The following is a 25,647-nucleotide window of genomic DNA, read 5'->3' on the forward strand; positions in this document are numbered from 1 at the left end:
AATCTTCATCATGTCCGCCTCAAATTACAAGGAAAATCCTTCCATGTCCAGCGACACCGCCTCTACCCATTCCACCGTCTCCACCGCAACAACCCTCAAGGGCAGCGAGTCCCCATCCAAGAAGAAGTGGTTCTCACTGAGCTCCGACAAGCCCGCCAACACGCAGCCGCAATACGTCAAGAAGTCGGACGAGTGGATCGCCAAGAGAGCCATACATAACGAGGCCATTGCTAGCTACCTCAGCATGCGCTAGACTCTCTTCAATCACCTCGACGATTCACAATACTTCGTGCTGCTTCTCTAAATACATATACACCCCCCCCCGACATCAACACCGAGGAGGATAGGGAGACTATGTTTTGATTTTGATCTTTTATTTGCCTCAACGATGGAATGACTGGATACCATATATATACCGTGCTTTAATACCCTGCCACTGAATTTCTGTGGCACTTTTTGTCTTGTCTTTGAACAATGAGTTTGTGAAATACTATGTTTGGCAATTTTGAATATATCTACACCGTAAATGCAGCTAAAGGATTGTCTCTGGACTATTTCAATCGATGTTTAGATCAAGACAGTATATTGCCTCTCATACTCAGGAAATAACTCTCCTCGATGGGTCATATCAAAGTCATGCTCCAAGTGCAGTAGAACTAAAAATCAAAAACGCCATGCCCTACGCTCGAAACACAAATGCATATCATTACAGACCAGTCAACAGCTCCCCCATCGAAATCGGTTTGCGAACTGCGTTCGAGAACCCTTCATGGAAAGTGACCCAGACTTTCCGGCCAGCCTTGAACGTCTCGCTTGCGCCATTACTAGCACTCTCACCGTCCTTGGGCACCGGCGGAGGCTCGTGGATCACTCGCCCAAAGAAGTCGCGCTTGGCGGGCATCTCTCTCATCGCTTTCTGGGCGGCATCGCCGTCGGGTGATTTCCCAGTGACGGCTTTAACGCTGGCTTTGGATTTGTCCACCACGCCGGATTGTTTGCGTTGCGTTTCCTTGCGATACTCTTGGTCCAGTACTTGGCGGACGGCGTAGCGGACAGGCACCGTGCTGCCGGACCCCATGGCGCTACTTTTGATCTTGGAGAAGTACACGAGCGAGTCAATAGGTCTGGGATTGAATGTGGTTAGTCTTCTTTGCTTCTTTTTTAATCCACCACGCGGCTTCAGGTCTGACTCACGGTTCCATTCGGTAGGCCCATCCGCCATGGCCTCCGCCGTCGTGCTCCACCCGAACTTTCTCAAATGTCACCCCCAATCCAGCCATGACACGCACAGCAGACTGGACAAGCGCTCGCTCTCCTTCCTTGCGAACATTGGCCACGCTTCTCTGGTCGCTACCGCCGCGGAAAATCACTGGCTTGATATCCGGGGATAGCATTCTCATCAGATGCGGAACCAGATCAACGATCACAGTGTCCGGGGACTGGAACATGCGGACCAGTGGCGCTGAGAAAGAAGTGTGGAAAGCGTTCAAGATGGCGCGGTTCTGCTTTTGCGCTTCATGCGCAACAAACTCCGCCTTGGGCCCGGAGAATGGATGCTCTTCTTCGGCCTCGTCGTCTTCCCCGTTCTGGTCGGGGTACTCGGTCTTACCGGCAGCCGAAGCAAAGAGGTGGTGAAACGCGACAACGGACTGGCTCAGATACGGGCCCAGCTCCCACTCTTGTGACGAATAAACCTTGGACGAGATTGTGTCGTGGAAATGAAGCCAGTCGCACGCCGCGTTGGGTTTGGAGAGGAATGTATCATCCTGGTATTGTTGGATGGGATATGAGGTGAAGCAGTCTGCCACGCATCGGTCATGGTCACCGCTGGCATCCACCATCTCCCGTAATCGGTTGATGGCATGTCGCTTTCGCAAATCCGCCACGCCGACGGGGACACGGGTGTTCGGGCCATCAAACCGGTCTTGAAATGAGCTTGTGCCTACAGAAGCATTGGAAAAGCCGGCTCCCTCGGTGAATACACGGTTGACGATCTCACGGACACCTCCACGACTCAACTCTTTGAAGAACGATCCGCCTTCAGTCGATGCGCTGAGGACCCGCTGCTCTAGCCAGGCCCGAGTCAACTTGAGAGACGATGAAGACTCGTTCCGCAACTTGTGCGCTACCATTTCTGCAGCGACAAGCACGCTGCGAATATCGCCCTCGGCTGATCCTGCAGTTTTCGAGCCGCGCTGTCTTCTGCTCGCCAGTCCCCAGGCTGCTTCGCAGAGCCTTCGAGCTCCGTCATTGTCGCAGAGGATTCCCTCCCGGCCAAAGATAGTCTTCACTCGCTGGACGACGTTCTCCAGCGGCGCTTGGCGCACATGAATCATTTCTGCAAGAGACGAAGCCCTGAGAGGCCGGAGACTCGAGTGGTAGACATCGTTGCAAACCAAAATCAGCGGCCGCAAGAAGCGAAAGTTGTCACCTTTGCGCTTCTTGCCGTGATTGCCGCCGTGCTCAGAGGATCGTGCCAAGTTTCGTTGGTCGAGAAGGACGAGATCGATCAATGCTTTCATGAAACCGCCTTCTCCACCACTTCCAGCACCCCCAACTACTCCATCAACCTCGTCTACCACAACGCAAACGGGTTTTCCGGCACGGCGGACCTTGCTGTCGCCAACTTCCACGTTCATACCCTTGACGTTCTCAGTTCCCAGGGCATCACGAATCCGACCCTTGACCACATCTTTGCTTCGCTCATCGCTTGCATTGATTTCCAGCACTTCATAACCAGCCTGCTTGGCACACACATGCGCCAGTGTAGTTTTGCCGAGCCCGGGAGGCCCACTCAGTAAGAGAACCTTTCGATGCATGCGTTCGTCATCCTCCTCTTGGCCGCCCTTCTTTGCTCGGTGTCGAGCCAGTCCAGGGAACACAATGGGGTCCCACCCCTTCAGCCAGCGCAACACTGCTCGATGTGTGCGCTCGTCCCCAATAAGGTCTGTAAATTTGCGAGCACGGTACTTCTCCGTCCACATCGCAGAATCGTACTTCTTCTGCTTTGAATCAACTTTTTTGTCTTCGATAGACTCCTGGACTGGGGCCCGGGAGGCTGCTGAGGGGGCTTGGTATCTTTCGCGACATCATCCAGCAGTTGATGAATCTCGATACCATAGTAACTTCTTTTCGCCCGCCCCGGATCTGTCTCAGATCGTCCAGCAATCATTTGCTCATAAGAAAGCGAGCCTTGGGGTTTCCTCAAGGGAATGCTGTGCGTCCTGCCAGTGCAGGTTTTGATCTGAAACCTTTTGGGAGCTTCTCGAGCAGGCAGAGATGGTGCCTGGGGTAGCGTATTGGTGACAGAGGACGGAAGACTGCTTCGTTTACCCGGGTCTGTTGATGTCTGCGGCGGCTCCGAAATGCCAGGGATCTCATGCGGCGGCTGCTCAAGAAGGGACTCCTGCAGCTCAAACTGACTTTTGAGCTGCTCGTCTCTGAGCGCTTCAATCTCGTCATCTTCGTCGTCCTCATCCACAAAACCACCCAGGATTCGTTGCCGTTTCGGCTCAGCAGGTTGGGGGGTCTCTTCTAAGTCTGTCGCTTTTCTCTTTTGGGATTCGCCGGCCGCATTTCCAGGCGCCGCGACGGCGGGCGATGACATGAATGGCATTCTGGCGACAGGCGGAGAGGATGGGAGAAGACCTAGACTTTTGAAGGGAGTGCGGGGAGTTTGTCGGGGAGTCTCAATGGCGACCTTCGTCGGAGTATCTACACTGCGTTAGCACCATGGTTGTATTACAGCCAAATCCATGCTCAAACAATAACAGAGGTGGACTGCGCTCACCAGGCCTTATATCGTCGTCGCTGCGAAACACATCGGATAAATCCCAGGCTCGGTGCTGGATTACCACTCCGCTGCGGGTTTGCTCCAGGCGCTGGATATGGATTGCCTCAAGATCGTCGGAGAACGATTCGGACTGCGGGTTAATCCCAGGGTCCTCAGAATGAAAGTGAAGAGCGGGGTCAAAGGACGAGAGCGAGGGCGACGGGGGAACCATCCAAGGCGACGGGGTTATGGACGACTGGAGACGCTTGGGGTTCTCGACGCGACGCGTGCTGGCACAACGCGCTAGTCCCGTTTAGGGCATCGTAGACTCGACCAACGACGAAATTCTTATATCCGTGTATCTCCATGAATTGAATATGGGTTTCTATGTGCCGTCTACTACAGAGAATCCGAACTGCTATTGTTGGTGGCAAATCGCCAGGCCGATGCCGGAGTCTAGTCCTATGGACGATGGTATACTGTATACTGTATAGTTCATTCAACACACAAAACCAAATAAAGACCTTAGCCTGCTCAGTAGATCATGATACACAAGGGAAAAGAAAACAACAATTTACTGCTGATGCCCTCTATGCGCTCTTCAGCTTCTCCGTCAGCTCCGGCACCTTCTCGAATAGATCGCCCACCAGACCGACATCAGCAACCTGGAAAATAGGCGCCTCAGGGTCCTTGTTGATGGCCGCAATGACCTTGCTGTCCTTCATACCCGCCAAGTGCTGGATGGCACCCGAGATACCAGCGCAGAGATAGAGCTGCGGGGCGACGTTCTTACCCGTCTGCCCGACCTGCAAACTGTTGTCGGCGAAACCGCTGTCAACGGCAGCACGCGAGGCACCAATGGCGGCACCCAGCGAGTCCGCTAGCGGGAGCATCACACGGTCGAACTCCTCCTTTGACTTCAGACCACGGCCACCCGAGACAACGCGACCCGCTGTCGCGAGGTCCGGACGCTCAGACTTAGCCAGCTCCTCGGACACCCACTCCATCAGTGCAGGAGCATTCGAGTCGACTCCGTCGACAATCTCGGCGGAACCGCCCTCGGTCTCAACGCCCTGGAAGGCGGTGCCTCGTACCGTGATCACCTTGATGTTGTCGCTCGACTGGACCGTAAGGATGGCGTTACCGGCGTAGATGGGGCGAACAAAGGCTGCAAAGAAAAATTAGCACTCATCCTCTGAGAGATCACGGCCCACTCGCTCCAATATGGGCACGTACTATCCTCGCTCTCGATCCCGGTAATGTCCGAGACTTGCTGGACATCCAGCAGGGCAGCCACTCGAGGCAAAAGGCTCTTGCCAAAGGCTGAGTGGCCAGCGACAATGTGCGTAAATTCGCCTTTTTTGATATTCTCTACGAGAAGAGGGGCATAGTTCTCCGGCAGGCCCTGCAAGATAGAAGAGGGAAAAAAAGGAATTGTCAGTGAGACCGTCGCATATTGCGCATACTGTACATAGAAATAGACAAAGAGTCCTACCTTCTCGTAGGCGTCATTCTCCACGGCCAACACCTTCTCCAGACCCTTGATCTTGGCCGCCTCGGCAGCAGAAGTTCCCTTCACACCGGAGCCAGCGAGGAAGCCCGTTACCGAACCACCCAGCTTTTGTGCAGCCGCAATTGCGGACAGGGATGAGTTCTGCAGCTTCCCATCGCGCTGCTCGAGAACGGCGAGGGTGGAGAGGAGACGGGCCAGCGCCGAGAAAGCGGGCTGCCTCAGGGTCCGGGTCGGATTCAACTGCGAGCGGGCGGCCCGCAGAACAGAGTGGCGGGCTATGGGGATCATGGCGACAAATTCGATGGTGAATAACAGGGCGGTATATATCCCAGATGGCCTGGTCGAGGGTCAGGTTGGAGTCTCGGCGATTCACGGTGATGTGAGGCGGGTGGCTATCGTCGGGATTGCCAAGACCAGCTCCCGAGGTCGGACTCGGCTAATGTGATCGATCAAGTAGGCGGATGAGACTGCATGTGGTAACTTCATATTCTTGCTTTCTTCACTTCGCTTTTTACTTGCAATTCACCACTGTACCTAATTAGGCTATTTACTTGCACCTCCAGTGATAAATCGCATACTTCGAACAATAGACACGTGATATTTTGTACGCCAGAAATACCTATACATGCAAGACCATTAAGAACCCTCCTATGAGGTCGACTTTCTCTTCTTCTTGCCCGAGGCTTTTGGTGCGTCCTTCTTGTCGCCGTCTTCAAGAGCCTTGGCCTTGAGCTGCTGCAGCTTCTCTTTCCTTGCAGACGAATCGTCCTCGTCGTCGGCAGACTTGGACTTCTTAGACTTCTTCCCTTCCAACAGCTTTTCGTCTCCAATAGACTTGCGCTTCTTGCTAGACTTGGCGTCTTCAATCGCTTGGGTTTCGGGTGCACCCTCCACCACATCGGCGTCGTCCACCCACAGCTCACTAGCAAGCCAGATCGGCATAGCCATAGTGTTGGCGCCCTTGACGTGGAAAGCCTTGATGTTCCTCCAGCCCTTGGTCACGAATTTGTCTGTCAGTCCCTGAACCACGGCCGCAACATTGTCCGACAGTTGTTCGGGGGTAAACTTGGACGAGCCGACACGGATGGCGGCGGTCGTGGCTGGGGCAAGCTGCACCGGCGCGCAGTGGAGGGTCCTCTCGATCTCCTTGGCAACAATCAGGGGGGCCGCAAACGATGCGCTCTTGTCTTCCTTGGTGGGCTTCTTCTTGGGGTCCTTCTTCACACGCTTGCCCTCCACCTTTTCGATTTCCGCGATGCGAATGGGGATCGGCCGCTTGCTCGACTTGTAGAAGATCTTTCCGAGGGTCGGCACCAGTCGCGTAATGATGCGATCGTCCGCCAGGAACACATCGTGCTCTGCGAACAATTGCCGGCGGCTCTCGAAGCTCTGGTAGCGCGCCTTCAGCTTGGAAAAGCCAATGACCTTTTCGATGCGGGAAGAGAGACTTTGAGGGAAGGACGAGTCGGCGATGATGTCTTTCACGCCGCGCTGTGGATCGGCGGTGATCACACAGATGCTAAGCGAGGGGGACGAGTTGAGGGAGTGAGGGAGGCTAATTTTGCTGGGCTTCAGACGGTTCTTGTCCACCACATGCTTCTTGGTGGTGAGAATGAGCCACACTGCTTCGTTGTGGATTGGGGTATCCTCGGCATCGGAGTCTTCATCATTGTCGCCAATCAGGGTCTTCTTTGTCGCTGACTTTTCCTTTTCTTCCTGGTTCGACTTGATGTGTCGCAGCAATGCGGAGGAAGCTTTGAGAACCTGGTATTATGGTCAGCGCGGTCGAGTTTTTTTTTTTTTGGAGCTGGACAATGTCACGAACCTGGGGACTGTCGAGCTGGTAAGGTGAGCCCGAGGTCACTTTGGATGTGATTTCTGTGGAGGACCCCATCTTGTCAGTGATTGCAAACTCGGTGATCTCCAATTTTTTTTTTCATCTGCGACGATATGGAGACTCGAAAAAAAATTCCCGGAAGGCGGTGAGAGGGGGTTCTTGGCAGTCGATATTGAGTTTGTGCCTCAGGCCTCGCAGTGCCTCAGGCATATTCTGTTGTTCGTCAGTCTTGGGAGTCTGTCCAGATGTACTGGTGGGAGCATGATTTGAAAATTGCAATTGCGAAGGGTCTGGTATTAGTTTAAGCTGAATAGTTGGATTTTATCAAAGATATTGCAGGTTATGGTTATCGCCATCAAGGCAAATATATATTTCTAACTCTGATCAACTATGACACTACACTTAGGATAAGTCAACCTTACCAACACCTTATAATATCTTATATCAAATGAAAGTTACTTTGAGTAATTGTAATTGCCTTCAGTTCCAGACCAAGATACCGTATTAATGAGCAAACGGCATCGAGTGGCTGGGTTGTCTTACAACGAGCAATGTAAGTGGAGGCGTTTCCGGATTGTACGTGAACTGACACAAGCTCAATGCTACCGGCCCCGTTGTTTCACATTGATCAAAAATATCTAAAACCATCTCTGAATTTATTAATGGTTCTTGTATAATATATGGAGTAGGTATGGGTATTGATAGGGGCACCTCAAGATTTTCGCTATTGACACCTCATTATATTATGTAATACTCATTTTGACTTATGTAATCTTTTTTTTGATCTATTTTCTAATCACATGATAATTTTCAACCACATCTCTAATCACATGATCCTCTTATCCTAACCACCAAAAACAGATTACCCTATTTGGCAATAGGGCAACTTCGACATGTATGCCCAATTTCGCCGCAATTCGAACACTTTGGGGGCGCCTTCCTTTTTTTGATTGGTCTAGCCCCCTCGCTCCCATCTGATATCTGCGTAGATTGCCTTTTTGGGAAAGCAGCAGGCTGAATTCGGGGATTTAGCAGTGGCTGCCAGGCGATATCAGATGAATCTTCAACCCTAATTCGCCAGAATGGATGAATATCAGCCAATGGGATTGCTTCTTTTTTTGCGAGCAAATCAGCAATTCGATGCTTGCATAGTAACCCCATAGTACTCGTCCAATAATTGGTGCATATACCAAGAGGGGCCTCTGGGGTAGCCCTACTAGCATAGATTCGCTGCATATCAATCTGCCTCAGCGAATATCGAGATACTCGCTTATTGAGAAAGGTATATAGCCAATCAGATGCTAGTATCAGATATGTTATCTGATCTGCTTTAATCTGATATTCAATCAGATTATATTGGCTGGTGATAGCCTTATGAATAGACTTCCACACAGTGAGTAAATCATTAGTAGAAGTATTCATATGCCGTTTTAGGACCGAATGCGCCCCCTCGACACGTGATGATGCATTATTACCAAAATGGGTAAGGTTTTTGGTCCAAGCATAGACAAATCTCTCTTTATAGGGTAGCCATGTGTCTGCGAGATAGCGTATAATTGGTGGATGAGATCTCCCATAGGTCCGATTAAGGTTATCAAGATTAACCTTGTATTCATCTTCGGTAGATGATTGGACCAATTGACACCATACACGCATAAATTCATCGAATTGGGGAGTATTTTCGTCTGATTGGCTGATATCTCGTTTTGCCCTCGCTAAAACTGCTTTGTTGATATGCCAAATACATAGTAAATGTGGGGTATGATACCCCCAGATACTATATATCGCATTCATCAAAGCTAATTCGCGATCAGTTACCAAAATCGGACGAAAATCAGATTCAGATGAGAGATTTAGCCAATCAAAAAAGGTCTGAAGCACCCAAATATAGCTTATTTCAACCTCATCAGGCATAAAACATAGAGCTGCAGTGAATGTATGGTTTGATGGCGTCATACCTACTATATGAAATAGAGGCATACCAAACCGATTAGTCTTATATGTGCAATCCATAATAAAAACCTTAAAATATTAGCCAATAAAATCATATAAAAATAGATGAGATAAATACCTTATTATATGAATTGGCCAATTGAATTGACTGAGGATGAGAGAAAAGAAAAAATTCGATATGCCCCATATTATCTTGCTTGAATGAATATTTATAACCTTCTGAATCGAGTAGTATCTGTAGATATTCAAGAATACTACGTTCTCCTATCTCTTTTCGTCGAATTTCTGCTCGCATATTATAGACATCGCGTGGTATGATTCGTTGACGAGGGGACTCGCTATATAGCGCACCAATGATATGCTTCGGTCTAATAGCAGAGAGTCGTTGAATTAAGGTTTTCTGCGCTGGGGTAAATTGACGTGCGATTGGGTGCGCTATCATATCTTGATCAGCAGAATGATTATGCGCGGGGTTCTTTACCTGAAGTAGCCAATCAGAACTCCTCTGGCGACTCCCATATACCAAAAATGGACAATTTTGCCGCCGAGTACTCGTTTTGCGCCTTTTGGCGCCTGCAGGCGCTTGTATTCGGTCCGAATATACCCCAGATCTATCGCAGTGGAGATAGACTTGCCTATCAGCATTGGACCGCTTGATAGTAGTAGCATACCCCTGCGCTATACCCCATTGGCGCATAAAATCGACCAATTCATCCCGATTAGGGAAGGTTCGTTGTGGTGGGGGCAGCAGATCGGTAGTGGCAGCGGCAGGCGAATCAGCATGCGAATCGGCAGGCGAATCAGTAGGCGAATTGGCGAGGGGTCTAGTAGGCAAATCGACAGTCGAATTGCCAGTGGTGGCAGCAGAGATATCGGGGGGAGTAGCGGCAGTAGGGGTGCTGGGGGTAGGCATAGCGGGGTTGGTTTGCATGGTATGCATGATAGAGCAGACGAAGCAGATAGGGTATGCAGAAAGCGAAGAACTAGCAGGGTAGTAGTAGAAGAGAAAAAGAGATGAAGCAGAATATTGAGTAGATATGCAGTATATAGTTGCTATAGTGATGAAAATTGATTATATCAGCGATTTTGCTTATGTCAGAAAATGAGGTGTCAATAGCGAAAATCTTGAGGTGCCCCTATCAATACCCAGTAGGTATTTATAGGTTGGCGAGCTGAGAAAATCCTGCGCTGATGTTGCCCGAGTATTAAGAAGTTGAGCCCTGGGTTGCTCGCCCTAGCATAAATGGCCTGTCGCATGATGCACGCTGCATTATGTATTGTACCTTGGGCCCAATGTTGTCGAACAGCGGGTCCGCCCCCGGAAAACGCCCAAGTGCCGGATACACACAAACACTTGGAATGACTAGCAACCAGGGCCCCCCTCTCTGCCAATAAAAGGTGAGTGGTTAGTTTCGGCCCCCCATAGATCGGGTGTGAGATGAAATGAATCCCCCCCCCCAAGAAGATGATCTGATGCCACCTGACAGAGTCGTGAGAGTCTGTGGCCCCTCATCAATTCAATCAATTATCCCAGGTGAAAAGTACTAGCCCAGAGAGGCAGAGTGCACCGACCACTAGTCCAGTGCCGCGCAAGCATGGACTCCAGTCAGTATAGTCCCCTGGTGGCGCACGAGGAACTAGGTGGATGTGGACTGCAATTTCCCACGAGACCCGGGCATTTTCGTTGTCTAAGAATGTGGGAGTAGGCACCAATATTAGGAGCCGGAGTAGCCAGAATAGCCGGAATAGTTGGAGAGGATGTGGAGGGGTGGTGAATGTGAGGGCAGCCTCGAAAGTGAGATTTTGATGAGGGGGAAATTCGACAATTCAATGAACCACTCCAGGTCGGCCTTGCATGAATCAGGCCATCAGGCCAGATCTCGGCATACACAAACATACACAAACATACACAGTAGATACCGTACATATTGTACATGTAGTGTATGCGTAAACCCGGTCTTCATGGTCTGGATTTAAGATTGGCGATCGACGCGACCAAGACGCTTATCGTTATTCCACACGCCCGACTATTGACTAAGGGATTGAGGATTGTCGTTCATCTGCAGGACAGCTCGAGGACCGCGTGCTCGTGAGAAGGGGAAAGCAGAGGAGTATTTATCATTTTCATTGTCTTCGTCATCGGACCCAATTACTACAACTCGGGCATAGAGACATCTCCGTGGCTTACCAGGGCTTTGCCGATACAAACCGGTCGCACATTGAACTGAAAATGTAGGCATCGTAACCGAGTACTTTTTTTTTCTCCTCGAGAAAATCCCTGACAGTTTGCAGCATCGTGCGGCTGTCTGCCAGGGGATATTTACCAAGCCCCTTGATATATTCCGCAACGGTGGCCCCCTTATCCAGCCGATCCCCGAAGGAATCATGTGTACAAGGCCTGGACCGAGAGGAATCATAAGGGTAACATACAGAGATACATACTGTACATATATAAATACACAGAATATTTGTGTATAGTACAGTTTAATCAAAGAAAAATGTGGTACCGTGGATACGAGAGGCATTTTGGCAGGCGGTGAGCGATATGATTGGTGTACCTGACCAGGTGGGGCTATTTCCACCGCTGGTGATTGGCCAACCCCTGGCGCATAGTCATCTGGAGCAAATTCAGGGGGTCCACGCTTCATCTCCAAAACATACAAACATACAAGAGGTGTATACAGTAAACAGGAAAAAAAAACATTTCCACCATACTCCCAATGCCCAGACATTGGCGGTGGCATTGAAGAGCATAACGCACAGAGCACTTGGCATGGTTAAAGGGTCCATTCCTTGACCCTCCAAAGGATACGAATGCCGAGGGCAGTGTACTTTATGATCCACCCCCCTTTTTCTTTCTTTCTTTTTTGTACACAGAAGTGGAGCGTAGTAATTTTGGTGTATTCGGTCTAACCCCTTCGGGTCGTAGAACAGGCCTCCCCTCCCCCCCTGGGGTTTTACTTCATCCCTCGCCTTTCTTCCTCCCTCTCTCTCAGCGTTCACTTCCAGCCTCATCTTCTTCTCTTGAGTTTTCCCATCCGACCAGAGGGATTCGTTCTCTCTAGCACACTCCTTTAACCGGAAAACCTCAGTCACTCTCTCTCGAACACCCTTTTCACTTTTCGTGTACAGAACCCCCCTATTACGAAAGCGCGCGACTGGCTTGCCGTGATTTGATGTAGGTGTTGCACCCTTGCCATAGTTGGATGGGACGTGGATGATTTTCTCGCTGAAGTGAGATGGATTGGGATGCGATGGAATTCGGTGGAAGTAATGGACATGAGGATCAATGGGATTGATGGCTTGCGAAAATGTGCGCCGCTGACCTTGCCTTGATTTCAGTTCAGTTGTTTCTTCCTGCGAATTCGAAATCCACCGCACGTCATGAAGTTCTCCAACTCGGTTGCCATGACCTTGGCCACCGCGGGCTCTCTCGCGGCCGCCCACGGCCACGGCCACCAGCACTTCCACAACAAGCGTGCCACCGAGACCAACACCATCGCGGTCCCTGGCCCTGTTGTCTATGACTTCGTCGTGCTGGACCCCTCCAAGCCTTCGGCTTCTCCCAAGCCCATCAGCAACCACGATGCTTGCGACGGTCTCGACGAGCACAAGCTGGAGTGGCTTGGTACCCCGGTCCCCGCTGCCTGCCCGCATACCAGCACCAGCACCAGCACCAAGACCCCGACCAAGACTCCGACCATCGCTCCCCCGGTGCTCCAGGAGACCTCGGCTGCGGTCACCCCGTCGAGCTCCTCCACCTCGACGCCTACTCCTCCCCCGCCGGCGCCCCCAACCACTAGCAGCACCACTACTTCCGTCTCCACCCCTGCCTCGACCAGCAGCACTAGCTCTGGTGGCTCCGGCTCCGGCTCCGGCGGCTCCGGTGCTGAGGGTGTTGATCGTGAATTCCCGGATGGTACTATTGACTGTGAGGACTTCCCCTCGGACTACGGTCCAGTCGCTCTGGACTACCTCGGCCTGGGTGGCTACTCGGGCGTCCAGTTCGTGCAGTTCGACAATGACGTGATCAATGACATCGTCACCGCTGTGTCCGGCAAGCGCTGTGGTGATGGTTCCATGTGCTCGTACGCATGCCCCGCTGGCTACCAGAAGTCCCAGTGGCCCTCCACCCAGGGAAGCACTGGCCAGTCCGTTGGTGGTCTGCAGTGCAAGAATGGCAAGCTGTACCTGACCAACAAGGACCACAAGAAGCTTTGCATTCCTGGCGTTGGCGGTGTTCACGTCAGGAACAAGCTGAACAAGCACGTCGCCGTGTGCCGTACTGACTACCCCGGTAAGTGTAATGACCGATCTCGTGTTGGTAATAAGTGACTGACCTGATTTGGTACAGGTACTGAGGCTGAGACCATTCCTCTCTACGCCCTCGCTGGCCAAACCCACCCCCTGACTTGCCCCGACGGTGACACCTACTTCTTCTGGGAGAAGAAGACCACCTCTGCCCAATACTACGTCAACCCCGCGGGTGTCTCCCAGGAGGAGGGTTGCCAGTGGGGTGATGGCAGCAAGCCCGTTGGTAACTGGGCGCCCATGAACCTGGGTGTCGGATACACCAAGAATGGCAAGTTCCTGTCGATGTTCCAGAACAGCCCGACCACCGACAAGCTCCTTCCCCAAAACGTTAGGCTGGTTGGAGACGACTTGACCGACCAGTGCAAATACGAGAACGGAAAGTTCTACAACAAGGATGGCGAGATCAAGGGTGCCAATGGTTGCACGGTAAGTTCTACGTGCCAACGTCCTTTGGGATCGAAGTTTGAGTATTAATCTCTCTCTAGGCTGGTGTCACCTCCGGCGATGCCATCTTCGAGTTCTACTAAGTCTCGTCAACGTTGTGAGCGGGAACCGGGCGGACCTCGAGCCCATCCGAGCTTTCTCCCGCCGAGTCGCACGTGAAGTGTGAGCTCCTTGTCCATATCACGGTTTGTTCCTTGATGGGTTGCTTTCTTCTGTGTATCTTAAAGTTCTACTTTGTGTTCGACGTGTGACATGGGGTGAAAATCCAATTGTTACATTGTTTTAACCTTCTTTTTGATGGACGCTTCCTCCCTGGGTTGACCCAACTTCAGTGGGGACTCTTTTTTTATATCTGGTTAGATTTCACTTCTGTACTTCAAGTCATGAATTATCCCATCTAGCCATCGTTTCGTCTATTCTATTGCCTAGCTTGTTGGATGTGATCTGTCCATGTATCCATCTAGCGTCACTCCCCAGCTCGTTTGGAGCCTCGCGAGCTTTAACCGGAGTGTACTGTACAGTCGACGATTTATGCCTTTTCCCTCTTTGGGGCACACAGTGCTCTTGCTTTTTTTTTTTTTTTTTTAAAATCTATCCACAGACACCGAGGCTAAAAGATCATGAAATGCAGGGGGTGGAATAGACCATACCTCGACTACTTGATCGATGTTAACGTGTGGATCCATATTTTTAATTGATTTTTTTTTCCTTCTTGCCCATGTTAATACATACCCCCCAGAGGCGCTAGATACAATCATCCTCCTTATGAGAATCACAAAATGCCATTCTTGCATGCCTCGACGAGTCTTGTCATACTGCATGCTCCGACTCTCGCGTGCGGTGGAGCCGACACGTGATCTCCGACGCGGACGCGCTTCATAGGCCGAACTGTATAGATTTGAACAACCCCGAGAGAAGACCTTGAAAAACCGGCAAATCGCGCGTTGGTTGATCTGAAAACTTGAAATTTACACGCTTTCTGTCTGAAGGAATTTGAATCTTCAATTGGGGCCGCGAATCTGCAGTGGAGCCTCGTTGGCGCCTACCGAACGCGTCTCGGGTTGTAAGCGTGCCTTTCCGCGCAGGGTGAAGACGCCTCCGCCCCAGGGCATTCCACCACCACACACCTTTTTCGCCTTTTTTATTCAATGCTCCTCCTTCCCCTCTGATCAATTTCTTCCCTCCCAATCTCCCTATTCCCTTGAGGGAGGATCTCTCACTCTTCTACACGTCTTCCGGTGTTTGACACTGTTCTCTGGTCTTCCATAGCAAATACACCGTGACGCGAGTCTTCGACCTCGACCCAGGTGTTTTGTGGGTAAGAACTCGTCTGGACTTCGAGTACCTGATCTATCATGGAGACTTCTCCGACCAGGAGCAGTGTGGTTGCTCCCGCTGCCGGCATGAAGCGTCCTGCATCCTTGTTGCCGGCGTTTGAGCCCTTGAGCTCGTCCCCCTCTCTTCCTCGACCTCAGAAGCGTGTAGCACGCGAACCTGGAGTCTCGAAGTATCCTACCCCGGTTCCTACCTCGTCCACTCACATTATGTCGTCCTCTCCTCCTGGTATTGCCTCCGCTCGGTCCTCCCTGCCACGTTCCTTCTCTGCCGTCATTGAGCGAGCTCCCCTGTCCGCTGTGCCTACGATCATGCTGCAGGAGAACGGAGAACCCACCCTGATGGGCCGCTCAAGTGTGTCCTGCCAGCACCAGCTGGCTGCCAGTCGTATGATATCTCGTGTTCATGTCAAGGCTACTTACAAGCCGGCGCCCAACCCCTTCGACCGGGATAGGGTGGAGATCATGTGTATGGGTTGGAATGGGATTAAAATCCACTGCCAGGGCAAAAAATATGATTTGGCAAAGGGCAAGACGTTTACGTCGGACATAAGAGATGCAGATATCATGATTGATGTCCATGACGCGCGGGTCTTGGTGCAATGGCCGCGTCTTGATAGGAAAGACTGCCCGTCCACGGACTCGGAGCAAACCAGTGATGAGGCCACCCCGACCCAGAAGGGCCAGTCCCGTCGGGCTCTGCAGGATAGCCCCTTGCCAGATCGTCAGCGCTTGGCCTCGCCCGTCTCCCCGTCGCCTGCGGTTCAACGCGCCATCCCACCGTCCTCGCCTCTGTTCACGCCCTCGCGGGCCCGTGCTGCCGTTGTGGTATATGAGGATGAGCCCTCTCCCTTGAAGCGCCACAACACTGTTGGTGGTATCACGTCTCAGTCTGCTCGTCGTGCCTCTGCTATTCTCCAGAGTTCCCATGTCAGCGACCTGAGTGACTCGCGTCGTTCCGAGGACTTCTCGGATAACGACGAGGAGAACGACCCCATCGTTCACTCCTTTGGTCCCTTTGGTGAGAATATCCTCCCCGGATGGCTTCGTTCCGTGCAGACGACTCGCCCACACACTCTGCTCGGTCTGCGCGCAGCCTACTGCCCGCTCAGCCTCTGCAGCCCACCCAGTCTCTGAACCAGCCCTCCCAAGCCTCTGAGAATGAGGGTGAGGTTGTTGAGGACAAGTCTCAGCCCTTGGATGAGCGATTCGAGAGGGTCCGCAACCATGCTGTGAATCAGCTGGCATTCTCCCGGCTCTCCTCGACTCCCTTCTCCACCATTCTCAACAACCTCCCCCCTTCTTATTGGAAATCGGACAACAAGAACGTCTCTGGTCCATCCCGGGCCGAGATTCGTTACATCCTTGAGAACAGCAAGCCTATTGGCAAGGTTGCCCGTGAGGGCAAAGATGCTGCGGGCAAGCCCCTCGAGAGTGAATATTACTACATCCCAGATTTTGATGACGATGAGATGCGACGCGCGGCTGTGGTCAACGACCTCCGCAAGCCTGGGCTCCGCAACTGCCGGAAGCAGCACAAGGTATGTGTCCTTGCCCAGGGTTGAGGAATCATGAATCATCGCTGACCCTTCCTAGCAATACTTCTGGCGCAAACCCAAATAAACGGTCTCTGTCCGGTTCAGTTTCAATGTCCCACTCGCTGGACTCGCTTTCTAGTACATATTTGCAACATTTTCGGTTCCCCCTCAGTTGCTGCTGAAGGGGACCTGCATAGCGTGGCGTGAGGCATACCCTGTTTTAATGTTCCTTTCCTTGTCTTTCGCTTCTCTCAGAACCCCCGAGGTGTACGATGTCTGGTGTGTTTGCACGCCCGTGTATCGGTTCCGTCCTTGTCATAGAATCCCTGAAGAAGTGTTTCACCATGCGTTTATGTCCGAAGTCCAACGGCCTGTTGTTTTTGCGATATGTTTTTGTTCTTTGTCCTCGAAAGCGTTGCACAACTTCGTGCATGGTTCTTTCGACTCGACTGGAGTGCATCCATTTCGAGTCCCGAGCGGATTTCGCAGGTCGTGCACCTTACCTCTCTGTACCCCTCTTGTCTTTGTCTGATTTTGTGACTTCCTGTGTTGGCCTTCTTCTCTTCGGAGTTGGGTGTCGTCATGACCTGTACGTTAGCCAGTCAATTCCAAAATGTGTCCGTAGTTACGGCGATCCATTGGTACGTAGTTATCCTTTTGTATAGCCTGTCGCTTCTCCGTATGGACAAGGAGATCACGCTGCCTTCTATACTTCTGGACCACACAGGAGATGGTGTCTTGCACCGGGGGCTTCCCCAGCGTGATGTGTGATACATTGACTCTGGAAGGTCTTTTGGTGCGCCGAAGCAAGTCGCTTGATACGCGGTCGAGTACAACAATACTAGGCGATCTAGTCACCATGCTGCTGGTTGACCTGTGAAAGATCCTACTTCTACACGGTGGGAATGATGTATGCGCCTCTGCGCTCGCCACCTCGCCACCCTCGCCTTTCTCGCTTGATGTCTTCAGTTGAATTCCTATATGATCCCCCGTAGGTGTTTCCGTTGGGGAAAATCAAGCAACCAACCCTGGAATGCTAGGCTCTTTTGACACCAGCGTTCCTCACAGTCTCTATCTACCGTGAGCTGATCACCAGCACCATCACCCCACAGTAAGCGCAACCCAATGATGCAAATGAAATAGCACGCCGAATAGCTATCTTCCAGACAGTCGTGGTTTCTCTCTATCGTTCAGCACGATGCCGTCAACCGGGCACCAGGGCCCGTTCGCAAACAGCATGCCCAAGGACCAGGCGGTGCTGCTTCCTGCGGCGCGCAACCTCACCTCTTCCAACGATCCGAGTCAATCGGTGGCTTTGAATCGAGATAATTCATCTTCTGAGCAGACTTGGATCCCGACACCTAATCGCCGACAAAGTTGGAGTAGCCAAGACCACAAGCATCAGTTGCAAGACCGGTTGTTGGATGTTGAGAAGGGCTCGGAGACTGGGTTTACGGAGACCGACAGCGAGAAGGCAGAGGTCGGCAGGGAAGAATAAAGAGGTTGCGCGAATAAGAGACGACATTTACGGCAAACTTGCAAGGTTGCAGTCGAGAGAGCAGAAATTCAAGCTTAGGCAGTCTCTCGCGGGGGAGTGTAGATGAAGAGGCGATAAAGTCGGTGGATCAGCGCCAAATCAAAAGTCCGCACCTCCCCCGTTCCCGCCTGGGACTGGCCATTTCTTACGCTCTCTCTTTCTCTCTTTCTCTCTCATCTTCGAGGGGTCTGACGCATTGCGCTTCTTGTCTCTCTTTCTTTTCCCCAATGTGGCGTTCAAGTCACCGATGCGATTTCCTTTCGGACATTCAGAAAGGACCCCACGATTGAATCAGGCGACGCACACCCGGCCATGGATCGCCTGCGAAAAAGTATGTCTCCCTAGCTCTTTGAGCGTCGGTGACCTTTGCGATCGACCAGGACTGACTTGACTCTCACTACAGGGGAGCTCCGCGGCCTGAACGAGCGGGCCTGGGCTGGCGAACCGGGTATGCACCCCTCTCTGCTGATCCGCGTGCCACTGAAAAGGGCGAGCTCGGATACTAATCCTCACCTCGAATAGACGTCTTCCCGGTGAGCAAGTCGCTCGACTCGGCCCTCAAGAAAAACACCGCCTTCATCAAACGTCTCCGCACGGGGATCAGCGCCTCCGCCCATTCGACCTTTCTCGCCGATATCCGCACCCTCTCTCTCCATAAATACCTCTCCGAGATCATCTCCGCCTGCTACGAGGGTCTATGCAAATTGAAATCGCCCGGGGAGATCGCGGCCGGCGTCGAGGTTGTCAGCGCACTGCACCAGCGTTTCGGTCCATGGGAATTCACCCGGCAGATCGGCTGGCTGCTGGGCCGCGGGCTGAGCACCCCGGACAAGGCGCAGCTGAAGGCTCTGAGCCAGGAGGTTCGCGAGCGCGAAGAAAAAGAGCGCCTGTCCCGACACCGTGTGCTCCTGCGAGTCGTCACGGAGCTGTGGCTCGTCGGCGTGTTGAGGACCTTGGATGACGTCGAGCGGCCCGAGGATCTGGGCGCGAAAGGCAAGGATGGTGTGGTTGGGATCGGTGGCAAACCCTCCGATACGCCGTTGAAGTCGAAGACCCCGGCGGCGGCGAAGGATCAGGACAAACAGGCGGAGCCGTTCCCGTTGGAGGTTCTGAAGGAACTGCTGGGCCATGACCGTGACCACACCAATTTGCCCTTGGCGGTTTTGTTTGTGAAGGGTTTTAGCTGGGATATCATCGGTTCGAGGCTTGCTGAGGAGGGCAGGAAGACCGTCGAAGCGGACGGTGCTACATCTACGACTGCCGGCGCGGAGCCAGCCCATGCGGAGGCTGCTGAAGTTACGACTGAGGCGGACCTGCCCCTGACTCCAGAGAAGACCCAACAGCGATTTAAGAGTATTTTGAACCGGTACCTGGAGGATGTCAAGGCGCATGTGGTTCGTGACCAGAGGGCCCTGGCCTCGCAAAGCCGTCGAAATGCCGAGGCGTACGTCAAGAGCGGCGAGATCTTCGAGGACCGTCAATCGAATTTCGAGAAGCAATCGAAATCCCTGGAGAAGCTCGTCGCCAACACCCAGGTGATGTGCGAAGCTCTAGGGGCCGAGATGCCCGACCTTGCGGAGAAGGAGACCAACGACGCGGCGTCAAGTGGCGGCATTGGCCTTGTGAAGACGACCGACTATTTGCGTGGACAGGGCGAAGGGGCTGGCATTTGGGAAGATGAAGAGGAACGCCGCTTCTATGAGAACCTGGTCGACTTGAAGGGCAAGGTGCCTGCGGTGTTGCTGGAGGACGGCAAGAAAAAGAAGAGCGAAGCCGAAGAGGCTGGAAAGAAGAAAGCCGATGGCGAGCCAGCAGCCGAAGAGAAGGCAGAGCCTTTGGACGAAAAGGCGACTGCGGAGGCGGATGACCAGTCGATGGCAATTGCCAGCAAGACAGTAGGCGCGCAAGTGGATGCCCTCTTGGCCAAGCTTCCGGAATTGCAAACAAAAGATCACGTCGACCAGCTTGCCCTGGACTTCTGCTTTGTCAACTCCAAGGCGTCGAGAAACAGACTGGTGAAAGCCGTTTCGGACATCCCCAAGGGTCGTATTGACCTGCTGCCCTTGTATTCTCGCTTGGTGGCCACGCTCGGCCAGTATCTGCCGGATATTCCGCAGGGACTGACCACGTATCTCGATGAAGAGTTCCGGAGTCTGCAGCGGCGCAAGTCAAAGGAGTTTTTGGGCCAAGTGCGCATGAGCAATGTACGGTACCTGGCCGAGCTGACCAAGTTCGGCGTGGTGCCGGAGCACATTATCTTCCATTGCTTCAAGGTTTCCCTCGACGACTTTTCGCGCATGAACATTGAGATCATCGGTAATCTGCTGGAAAATTGTGGTCGCTACTTGCTGCGCAACCCGGAAACATCCCCCAGAATGGCGTCTTTCTTGGAAACGCTCAGTCGCAAGAAGGCGGTGCAGCATCTGGCTCAGCAGGAGCGCATGGTTATCGAAAATGCCATCTACTATGTCGACCCGCCGCCACGACCAGCGATTCAGCAGAAGGAGCGTACCCCGATGGAGCAATACATCAGACGCCTGATCTACTTGGATATGAACAAGCGCAATTACACCAAGATCTTGAAGTCTATCCGCAAGCTTCATTGGGAGGAGCAAGAGGTATGATGAGAAGATGATGTCTCTGGATGATGTTTGGAACTGACTCTATTATAGGTGGTCGATATCCTGGAACGTGTCTTCAGCAAGCCGGTCAAGGTCAAATACGGTAGCATCCACCTTCTGGCAATCCTTGTCAGCGCCCTCTACCGGTATCATCAGGCCTTTGTGATTGGCATCGTGGACAATGTCCTTGAGCAGATCACGCTGGGCCTTGAACAGAATGACTTCAAGTTCAATCAGAAGCGCATTGCCGAAGTCAAGTACCTGGGAGAGCTTTACAACTACAAGATGATTGATTCACCTGTCATCTTCGACACGTTGTATCGCATGCTCACTTTCGGCCACGAGGGCGGCACCCCGGTTCCCGGGAAGATAAATGTGCTGGACATGCCGGATGACTACTTCCGAGTTCGGCTGGCGTGCACGCTACTAGACACCTGCGGCCACTGCTTCGATCGTGGCTCGGCGAAGAAGAAGCTGGATTTCTTCCTCACGTTCTTCCAATATTATCTTTTCACCAAGGACCCGCTGCCCATGGATGTCGACTTTCTTGTCCAGGACACCTACTCGACCATCCGGCCGCAGTGGAAGCTGGCCACTGACCCTGAAGAAGCGACGCGCATTTTCGGCGAGGCTGTGGCTCAGAACTACCATGTGCCGGAATCCGAGAGACCTGCCGAGGCCGACGAGGAGGATGCGGAGAGCAGTTCGTCTGATGACGAAGGTCTCGAGGAGGATGTAATTCCTGAAATTGAGGAGGACCAGGAGTCCAGCGACGAGGCCGAGGTGAGACTCTTTTTTTCTTGCTCATTCGTATGAAAATCCTCAACTTACACATGACAGGTATCTGGCCCCAACCCGGAGGCCAATGACGAGAGCGAATCCGAAGACGAGCAGATCGTCGTTACGCGTCAGGAGGAAGAGCGAGACCCAGAAGCCGAGGCGGACTTCGACCGAGAATTCGAAAAGATGATGGCCGAAAGCATGGACTCGAGACGGTTCGAGCGCAAGGCCGTCTTCGATATTCCTCTACCCATGAAGAGACCAGCGCGCGAGGCTCTGCCTACCGACTCTGCTACCCCCGAGCCAGCACCAGTTGAGCCGGTGGCGCCCAAGACCATGGCGTTCTCGCTGATGACTAAGAAGGGAAACAAGCAGCAGGTGAGCACAGTTGCTTTGGAGATTTAGGTGTTGTGTTGACTTGGAATGCTGACGGTGTATAGACCCGCACCATCGACCTGCCATCCGACTCCAGCTTTGCAGTCGCCATGCGGAGCCAGCAGCAGGCAGACCGGGAAGAGCAGCAGCGGATCAAGAATCTGGTGCTTAACTACGAAGCATCCAACGAGCCCGAGCCCACTGAGGGTGAGACCCCCTTTTTTCTTCTTCTGAGATCTAGTCCGGGATTTTGCTTATTGACCATCCCCTGATTCAGGTTTAGAAAAACGCACTACTCCTAGCCAGAAGATGGACAAATCTGCCAATCGCACCGCATTCCGGTCCCGCAAACTCCAACTTAGCGACGTCAATTGGTAAGGAATGCCGGTTATTTGATGGAATGGAACTCCATATTTCCAAATAAGCACCTGGCACCTCGAACGTGTTTGATCAACCTTTTAGCCCTCATGTCATTAAATGAGTGGCTTGCCCATGGGAGCAACGCTAGTCCGGGGCTGAGTATGATCACAAGCGGAAGTCTCCCTACCGTGTTACCCACGGAGTGAGTACCTTGGTGTCTCACGGGATGATTCTTGTTCTCAGACTTTTCGTCCACGCGATGCGGTGGCCCCGGCCAGATGTTTCCATGGTCGGTCCCATCAAAGCCACCGCTTCATGGCCGGGTATAACCTCCATAGGGACTAAGGTCTCGGAGATAGTTCAGGAGACGAAGATGAATTCCAGAAGAAAAAAAAAGGGGGCGGGCGAGAGAGAGAGAGAAGCAGATTGGAGAAAAGGCACGAATTCCATGATCTCTTTTGCCCATATTCTTTTTTTTTTTCTTCAGCAGTATAATTTTTCTCTTGTTATATGTAGAACAGAGACTGCTACAATTACGCCCGCATTCATTTAAACGCAATAACAAAGTAAGAAAATAAATTAACGAAAGTAATTATCCACCAATCTAACTGAGATCCTCCAGTCTTGGTACCAAGTCGAAATCCATCATCCGGTGTTTTCCAGTCTGAGTGTCCATCCATATTCCATTCAGTGGTTTTTTTTTCTTATATATACCACGCCACGTGTCCCGAATAGATTCTCATAAGACCCTGAAATAATCACAAATCTCACTGTGTTTGAGGTCTTGGTAAGCGACAATGGCAGAGGCGAATTTAGTGGAACTTGTTTCGGTCCGAGAGGTCGGTGTTTTCGAGGTATACCTCAATCTATATAGTTGGTATAAAGATGGTTAGCGTTGGATCAATAGACAAGGAAATGAATAAGAGAAGAAGGAAAAGAAGCAGAACGCACCTTATTGGTCATCTTCGAGTCGACGTCCTTGCAGCACAGACACGCCCCCAGACCCAGGATGCCAAAGGCCATGGACACCATGGCCACCACACTGGGAATATAAAGTCAATAAATGATTCTGGAAAGCAAGGTTGTTATTTCGTTTGGCCGTATCCCAACTTACAAGATTGCCTTGCAGTAGGCCTGGGCGAGCGATGCCTCGGCGGCGGCAGCCACAGCCGGACTGAATGATTTCAGGGCCGCGGCGCCCTGCGCTGCTGCTGCCATCAGGTCTGGGACCTTGGATTCGGGCAGACCAGCAGCCACGACGGCGGTGGGGACGTAGCGGGTCATGTATTTGGTGAGGCTGGTGCTGAAGACGGTTTGGTAGATGGAGGTAGCGACTGGATAAAAGAATGTCAGCGACACATAACACACTCTCTAAATCAATCATCAACATGAATGAATATCTAGGGTAATGCATACCTGCGCCAGCAGCAAACCGGATACAGCCCGAGATACCACCACTAACCCCAAGGTTCTTGTGGTCGACGCCCATCTGGGTGATGGCGATACTGAGGTACAGCCCCCAGCCAAAGCCCGCCTGCGAGAGGAAGATAAAGGCAACCATTGTGCCTTTGTTTGTGGGCGTGACTATCCCCAGCAGCGAGCCAAATACCACCATCACCAGCACCGATCCGGTCAACTGCCACTGCCAGTGGCGGAGCCGGCTGCCCAAGACGGTTAGGAGGATGGCACCTGTGAAGATGGCGAAGCCCTGGGGCAGAGACAGAATCACTGAGTACTTCCAGTCGGTGCCGCCTTGCGTGTAAAACACAGTGATCATCTGCGGCCACAGGATGCTGGACGAGTAGTAGAACATGTTGACGACGCCGAGGGCGATGACGGGCGCTGTGAAGTCGCGGCCCCATGAGCTGGAGAATACGTAGGTCGGCGTAAGTGGATATTTCGTGTTGCTGAAGGTCTCCCAGAGCGCGAAGCAGATGAGCACGACGGCTCCCACGACTAAGGGGGCTACGACGTGTGCGTCGTTTGAGTCGTAGACGCCGGCCCAGACAATACCCATAAGGAAGGGGACAGCTCCACCGATGAAGAGGAAAGCACCTAGTGTGGCTTAGTTAGGGCTGCTTTGGCTTGTAATGATGGAAAGAATAGAACGAACCGAGGTAGTCCAGAGTCATAAGTGCTTCCTTGTATGGCACACCAAGCCTGTTCGCGAGTTAGGTACCGGTGTTCCTTTCGAGGGATTTGTCAATTCATCGACATACGGGTGCTTGGGCGGGTGGTAGAGGAACAGCAGGCCAAGAAATGACAGGCACTGGAAGATAGCCACTCCCCAGAAGTTCCACGCCCACGAGCCCATCTCATAGCCGTATCGTGCAGTGACGGGGGCCACGATCACGGCGATATAGACGGTAAAATCGGCAATGACAACAGCAATGTGTCTCCACTTGTTGGGAAGAAGCTCTGGAAGGGCGAACGCAGCCATCTATTGCATATAGAGGTCAGTCTGGGTATAGTTAGAGCATACAGGAAGCTTTTCTTACCTGGCAATTGGCTCCACCAAATCCAGACACTACAAGGCCCGCAATGATTTGGTTGGTGTTTGTGGCCGATGCCACGATGATGTGGCCGACGAAGCACACCTGCAAACACTATTAGCATACTCGCAACATATTCAAGACTACGGCTGATCAAACCATACCAGGTTCCCCAGAACCAAGAACCACCGTCGACCCAGAAGATCAGTGTTGGGACCGCTGTGAAATTCGAATCGTGAGCACCTGATTAAAATCGACGATATTCCACTCCAGAGAGACATACAAGATCAAAAACGCGCAGGTGATCGAGATGGTCCATGCCTGAAGAATCACATCAGCGGGTGTAATTTACCCAAGCAGCGAGGATTGCGTACCGGCACAAACCAGATGTATCCAGTAGGCTCACCCATGTCCTTGGAGATCAGAGTGCCAATGGCAGACATGACGGGAATAGGCCAAAAAGACAGGCCATAACCGCAAGATAGAATCTGAGAAGGGTGCCACTGTCAGTATAGTACGTCAAGATGCACCAGAGCCCAGAGACGTACCGCGGACACGATCCATGTTTTCAGAGTCACCACAGGCTCAGTCGAGTCCTTGACTGCAGGAGAGGGCGAGCTCGGAGCGTCAGATGGAGAACTGGTGTCCTGAACCAGGTCTTTCTCTGTGTCAACCGCCATAGTGTGTTACGACAAAACTCTAGCTGCGAGCTGGAGAGCAGAGAGAGGGAGGGAGGAACGAAGACACAATTTCAAGTATGTCCGGCGATAATTCACT

At 52.3% G+C, this 25,647-nt stretch overlaps 9 protein-coding genes across 9 annotated transcripts; 5 read left to right on the forward strand and 4 right to left on the reverse strand.

Moving 5' to 3' along the window:
- Nucleotides 1–10: 10 nt before the first annotated feature.
- Nucleotides 11–253, forward strand: NUU61_002399 (uncharacterized protein; the record flags this gene model as incomplete). The annotated part of the gene is made up of 1 exon (XM_056652981.1): nucleotides 11–253. The coding sequence occupies one exon, from the start codon at nucleotides 11–13 to the stop codon at nucleotides 251–253; it is 243 nt and encodes an 80-aa protein (XP_056514048.1).
- Nucleotides 254–706: 453 nt separating this feature from the next.
- Nucleotides 707–4,004, reverse strand: NUU61_002400 (putative sister chromatid cohesion factor (Chl12); the record flags this gene model as incomplete). The annotated part of the gene is made up of 4 exons (XM_056652982.1): nucleotides 707–1,124; nucleotides 1,195–3,078; nucleotides 3,252–3,714; nucleotides 3,791–4,004. 4 exons carry the CDS (start codon nucleotides 4,002–4,004, stop codon nucleotides 707–709), a joined length of 2,979 nt encoding a protein of 992 aa, XP_056514049.1.
- Nucleotides 4,005–4,362: 358 nt separating this feature from the next.
- NUU61_002401 (electron transfer flavoprotein subunit alpha/FixB family protein) lies at nucleotides 4,363–5,573 on the reverse strand (the record flags this gene model as incomplete). Its single annotated transcript, XM_056652983.1, has 2 exons — nucleotides 4,363–4,940; nucleotides 5,009–5,573. 2 exons carry the CDS (start codon nucleotides 5,571–5,573, stop codon nucleotides 4,363–4,365), a joined length of 1,143 nt encoding a protein of 380 aa, XP_056514050.1.
- Nucleotides 5,574–5,933: 360 nt separating this feature from the next.
- NUU61_002402 (uncharacterized protein) lies at nucleotides 5,934–7,179 on the reverse strand (the record flags this gene model as incomplete). The annotated part of the gene is made up of 2 exons (XM_056652984.1): nucleotides 5,934–7,049; nucleotides 7,111–7,179. The coding sequence occupies 2 exons, from the start codon at nucleotides 7,177–7,179 to the stop codon at nucleotides 5,934–5,936; spliced, it is 1,185 nt and encodes a 394-aa protein (XP_056514051.1).
- Nucleotides 7,180–12,459: 5,280 nt separating this feature from the next.
- Nucleotides 12,460–13,916, forward strand: sun1 (SUN family protein UTH1; the record flags this gene model as incomplete). The annotated part of the gene is made up of 3 exons (XM_056652985.1): nucleotides 12,460–13,372; nucleotides 13,430–13,815; nucleotides 13,875–13,916. The coding sequence occupies 3 exons, from the start codon at nucleotides 12,460–12,462 to the stop codon at nucleotides 13,914–13,916; spliced, it is 1,341 nt and encodes a 446-aa protein (XP_056514052.1).
- Nucleotides 13,917–15,188: 1,272 nt separating this feature from the next.
- On the forward strand, nucleotides 15,189–16,790 carry fhdA (putative transcription factor Tos4; the record flags this gene model as incomplete). The annotated part of the gene is made up of 3 exons (XM_056652986.1): nucleotides 15,189–16,188; nucleotides 16,227–16,708; nucleotides 16,764–16,790. The coding sequence occupies 3 exons, from the start codon at nucleotides 15,189–15,191 to the stop codon at nucleotides 16,788–16,790; spliced, it is 1,509 nt and encodes a 502-aa protein (XP_056514053.1).
- A 1,113-nt stretch (nucleotides 16,791–17,903) lies between these two features.
- On the forward strand, nucleotides 17,904–18,203 carry NUU61_002405 (uncharacterized protein; the record flags this gene model as incomplete). The annotated part of the gene is made up of 1 exon (XM_056652987.1): nucleotides 17,904–18,203. One exon carries the CDS (start codon nucleotides 17,904–17,906, stop codon nucleotides 18,201–18,203), a length of 300 nt encoding a protein of 99 aa, XP_056514054.1.
- Nucleotides 18,204–18,554: 351 nt separating this feature from the next.
- On the forward strand, nucleotides 18,555–22,396 carry NUU61_002406 (regulator of nonsense transcripts 2; the record flags this gene model as incomplete). Its single annotated transcript, XM_056652988.1, has 7 exons — nucleotides 18,555–18,573; nucleotides 18,646–18,690; nucleotides 18,765–20,860; nucleotides 20,915–21,646; nucleotides 21,704–22,021; nucleotides 22,084–22,225; nucleotides 22,296–22,396. 7 exons carry the CDS (start codon nucleotides 18,555–18,557, stop codon nucleotides 22,394–22,396), a joined length of 3,453 nt encoding a protein of 1,150 aa, XP_056514055.1.
- A 794-nt stretch (nucleotides 22,397–23,190) lies between these two features.
- On the reverse strand, nucleotides 23,191–25,550 carry NUU61_002407 (uncharacterized protein; the record flags this gene model as incomplete). Its single annotated transcript, XM_056652989.1, has 11 exons — nucleotides 23,191–23,244; nucleotides 23,330–23,420; nucleotides 23,493–23,712; nucleotides 23,795–24,433; nucleotides 24,492–24,538; nucleotides 24,598–24,818; nucleotides 24,877–24,975; nucleotides 25,035–25,089; nucleotides 25,154–25,191; nucleotides 25,245–25,373; nucleotides 25,419–25,550. The coding sequence occupies 11 exons, from the start codon at nucleotides 25,548–25,550 to the stop codon at nucleotides 23,191–23,193; spliced, it is 1,725 nt and encodes a 574-aa protein (XP_056514056.1).
- Nucleotides 25,551–25,647: the final 97 nt, after the last annotated feature.

Source organism: Penicillium alfredii, assembly GCF_028826965.1.
Source record: "Penicillium alfredii strain IBT 34128 chromosome Unknown utg000004l_segment0_segment0, whole genome shotgun sequence".
Taxonomy (NCBI): domain Eukaryota; kingdom Fungi; phylum Ascomycota; class Eurotiomycetes; order Eurotiales; family Aspergillaceae; genus Penicillium; species Penicillium alfredii.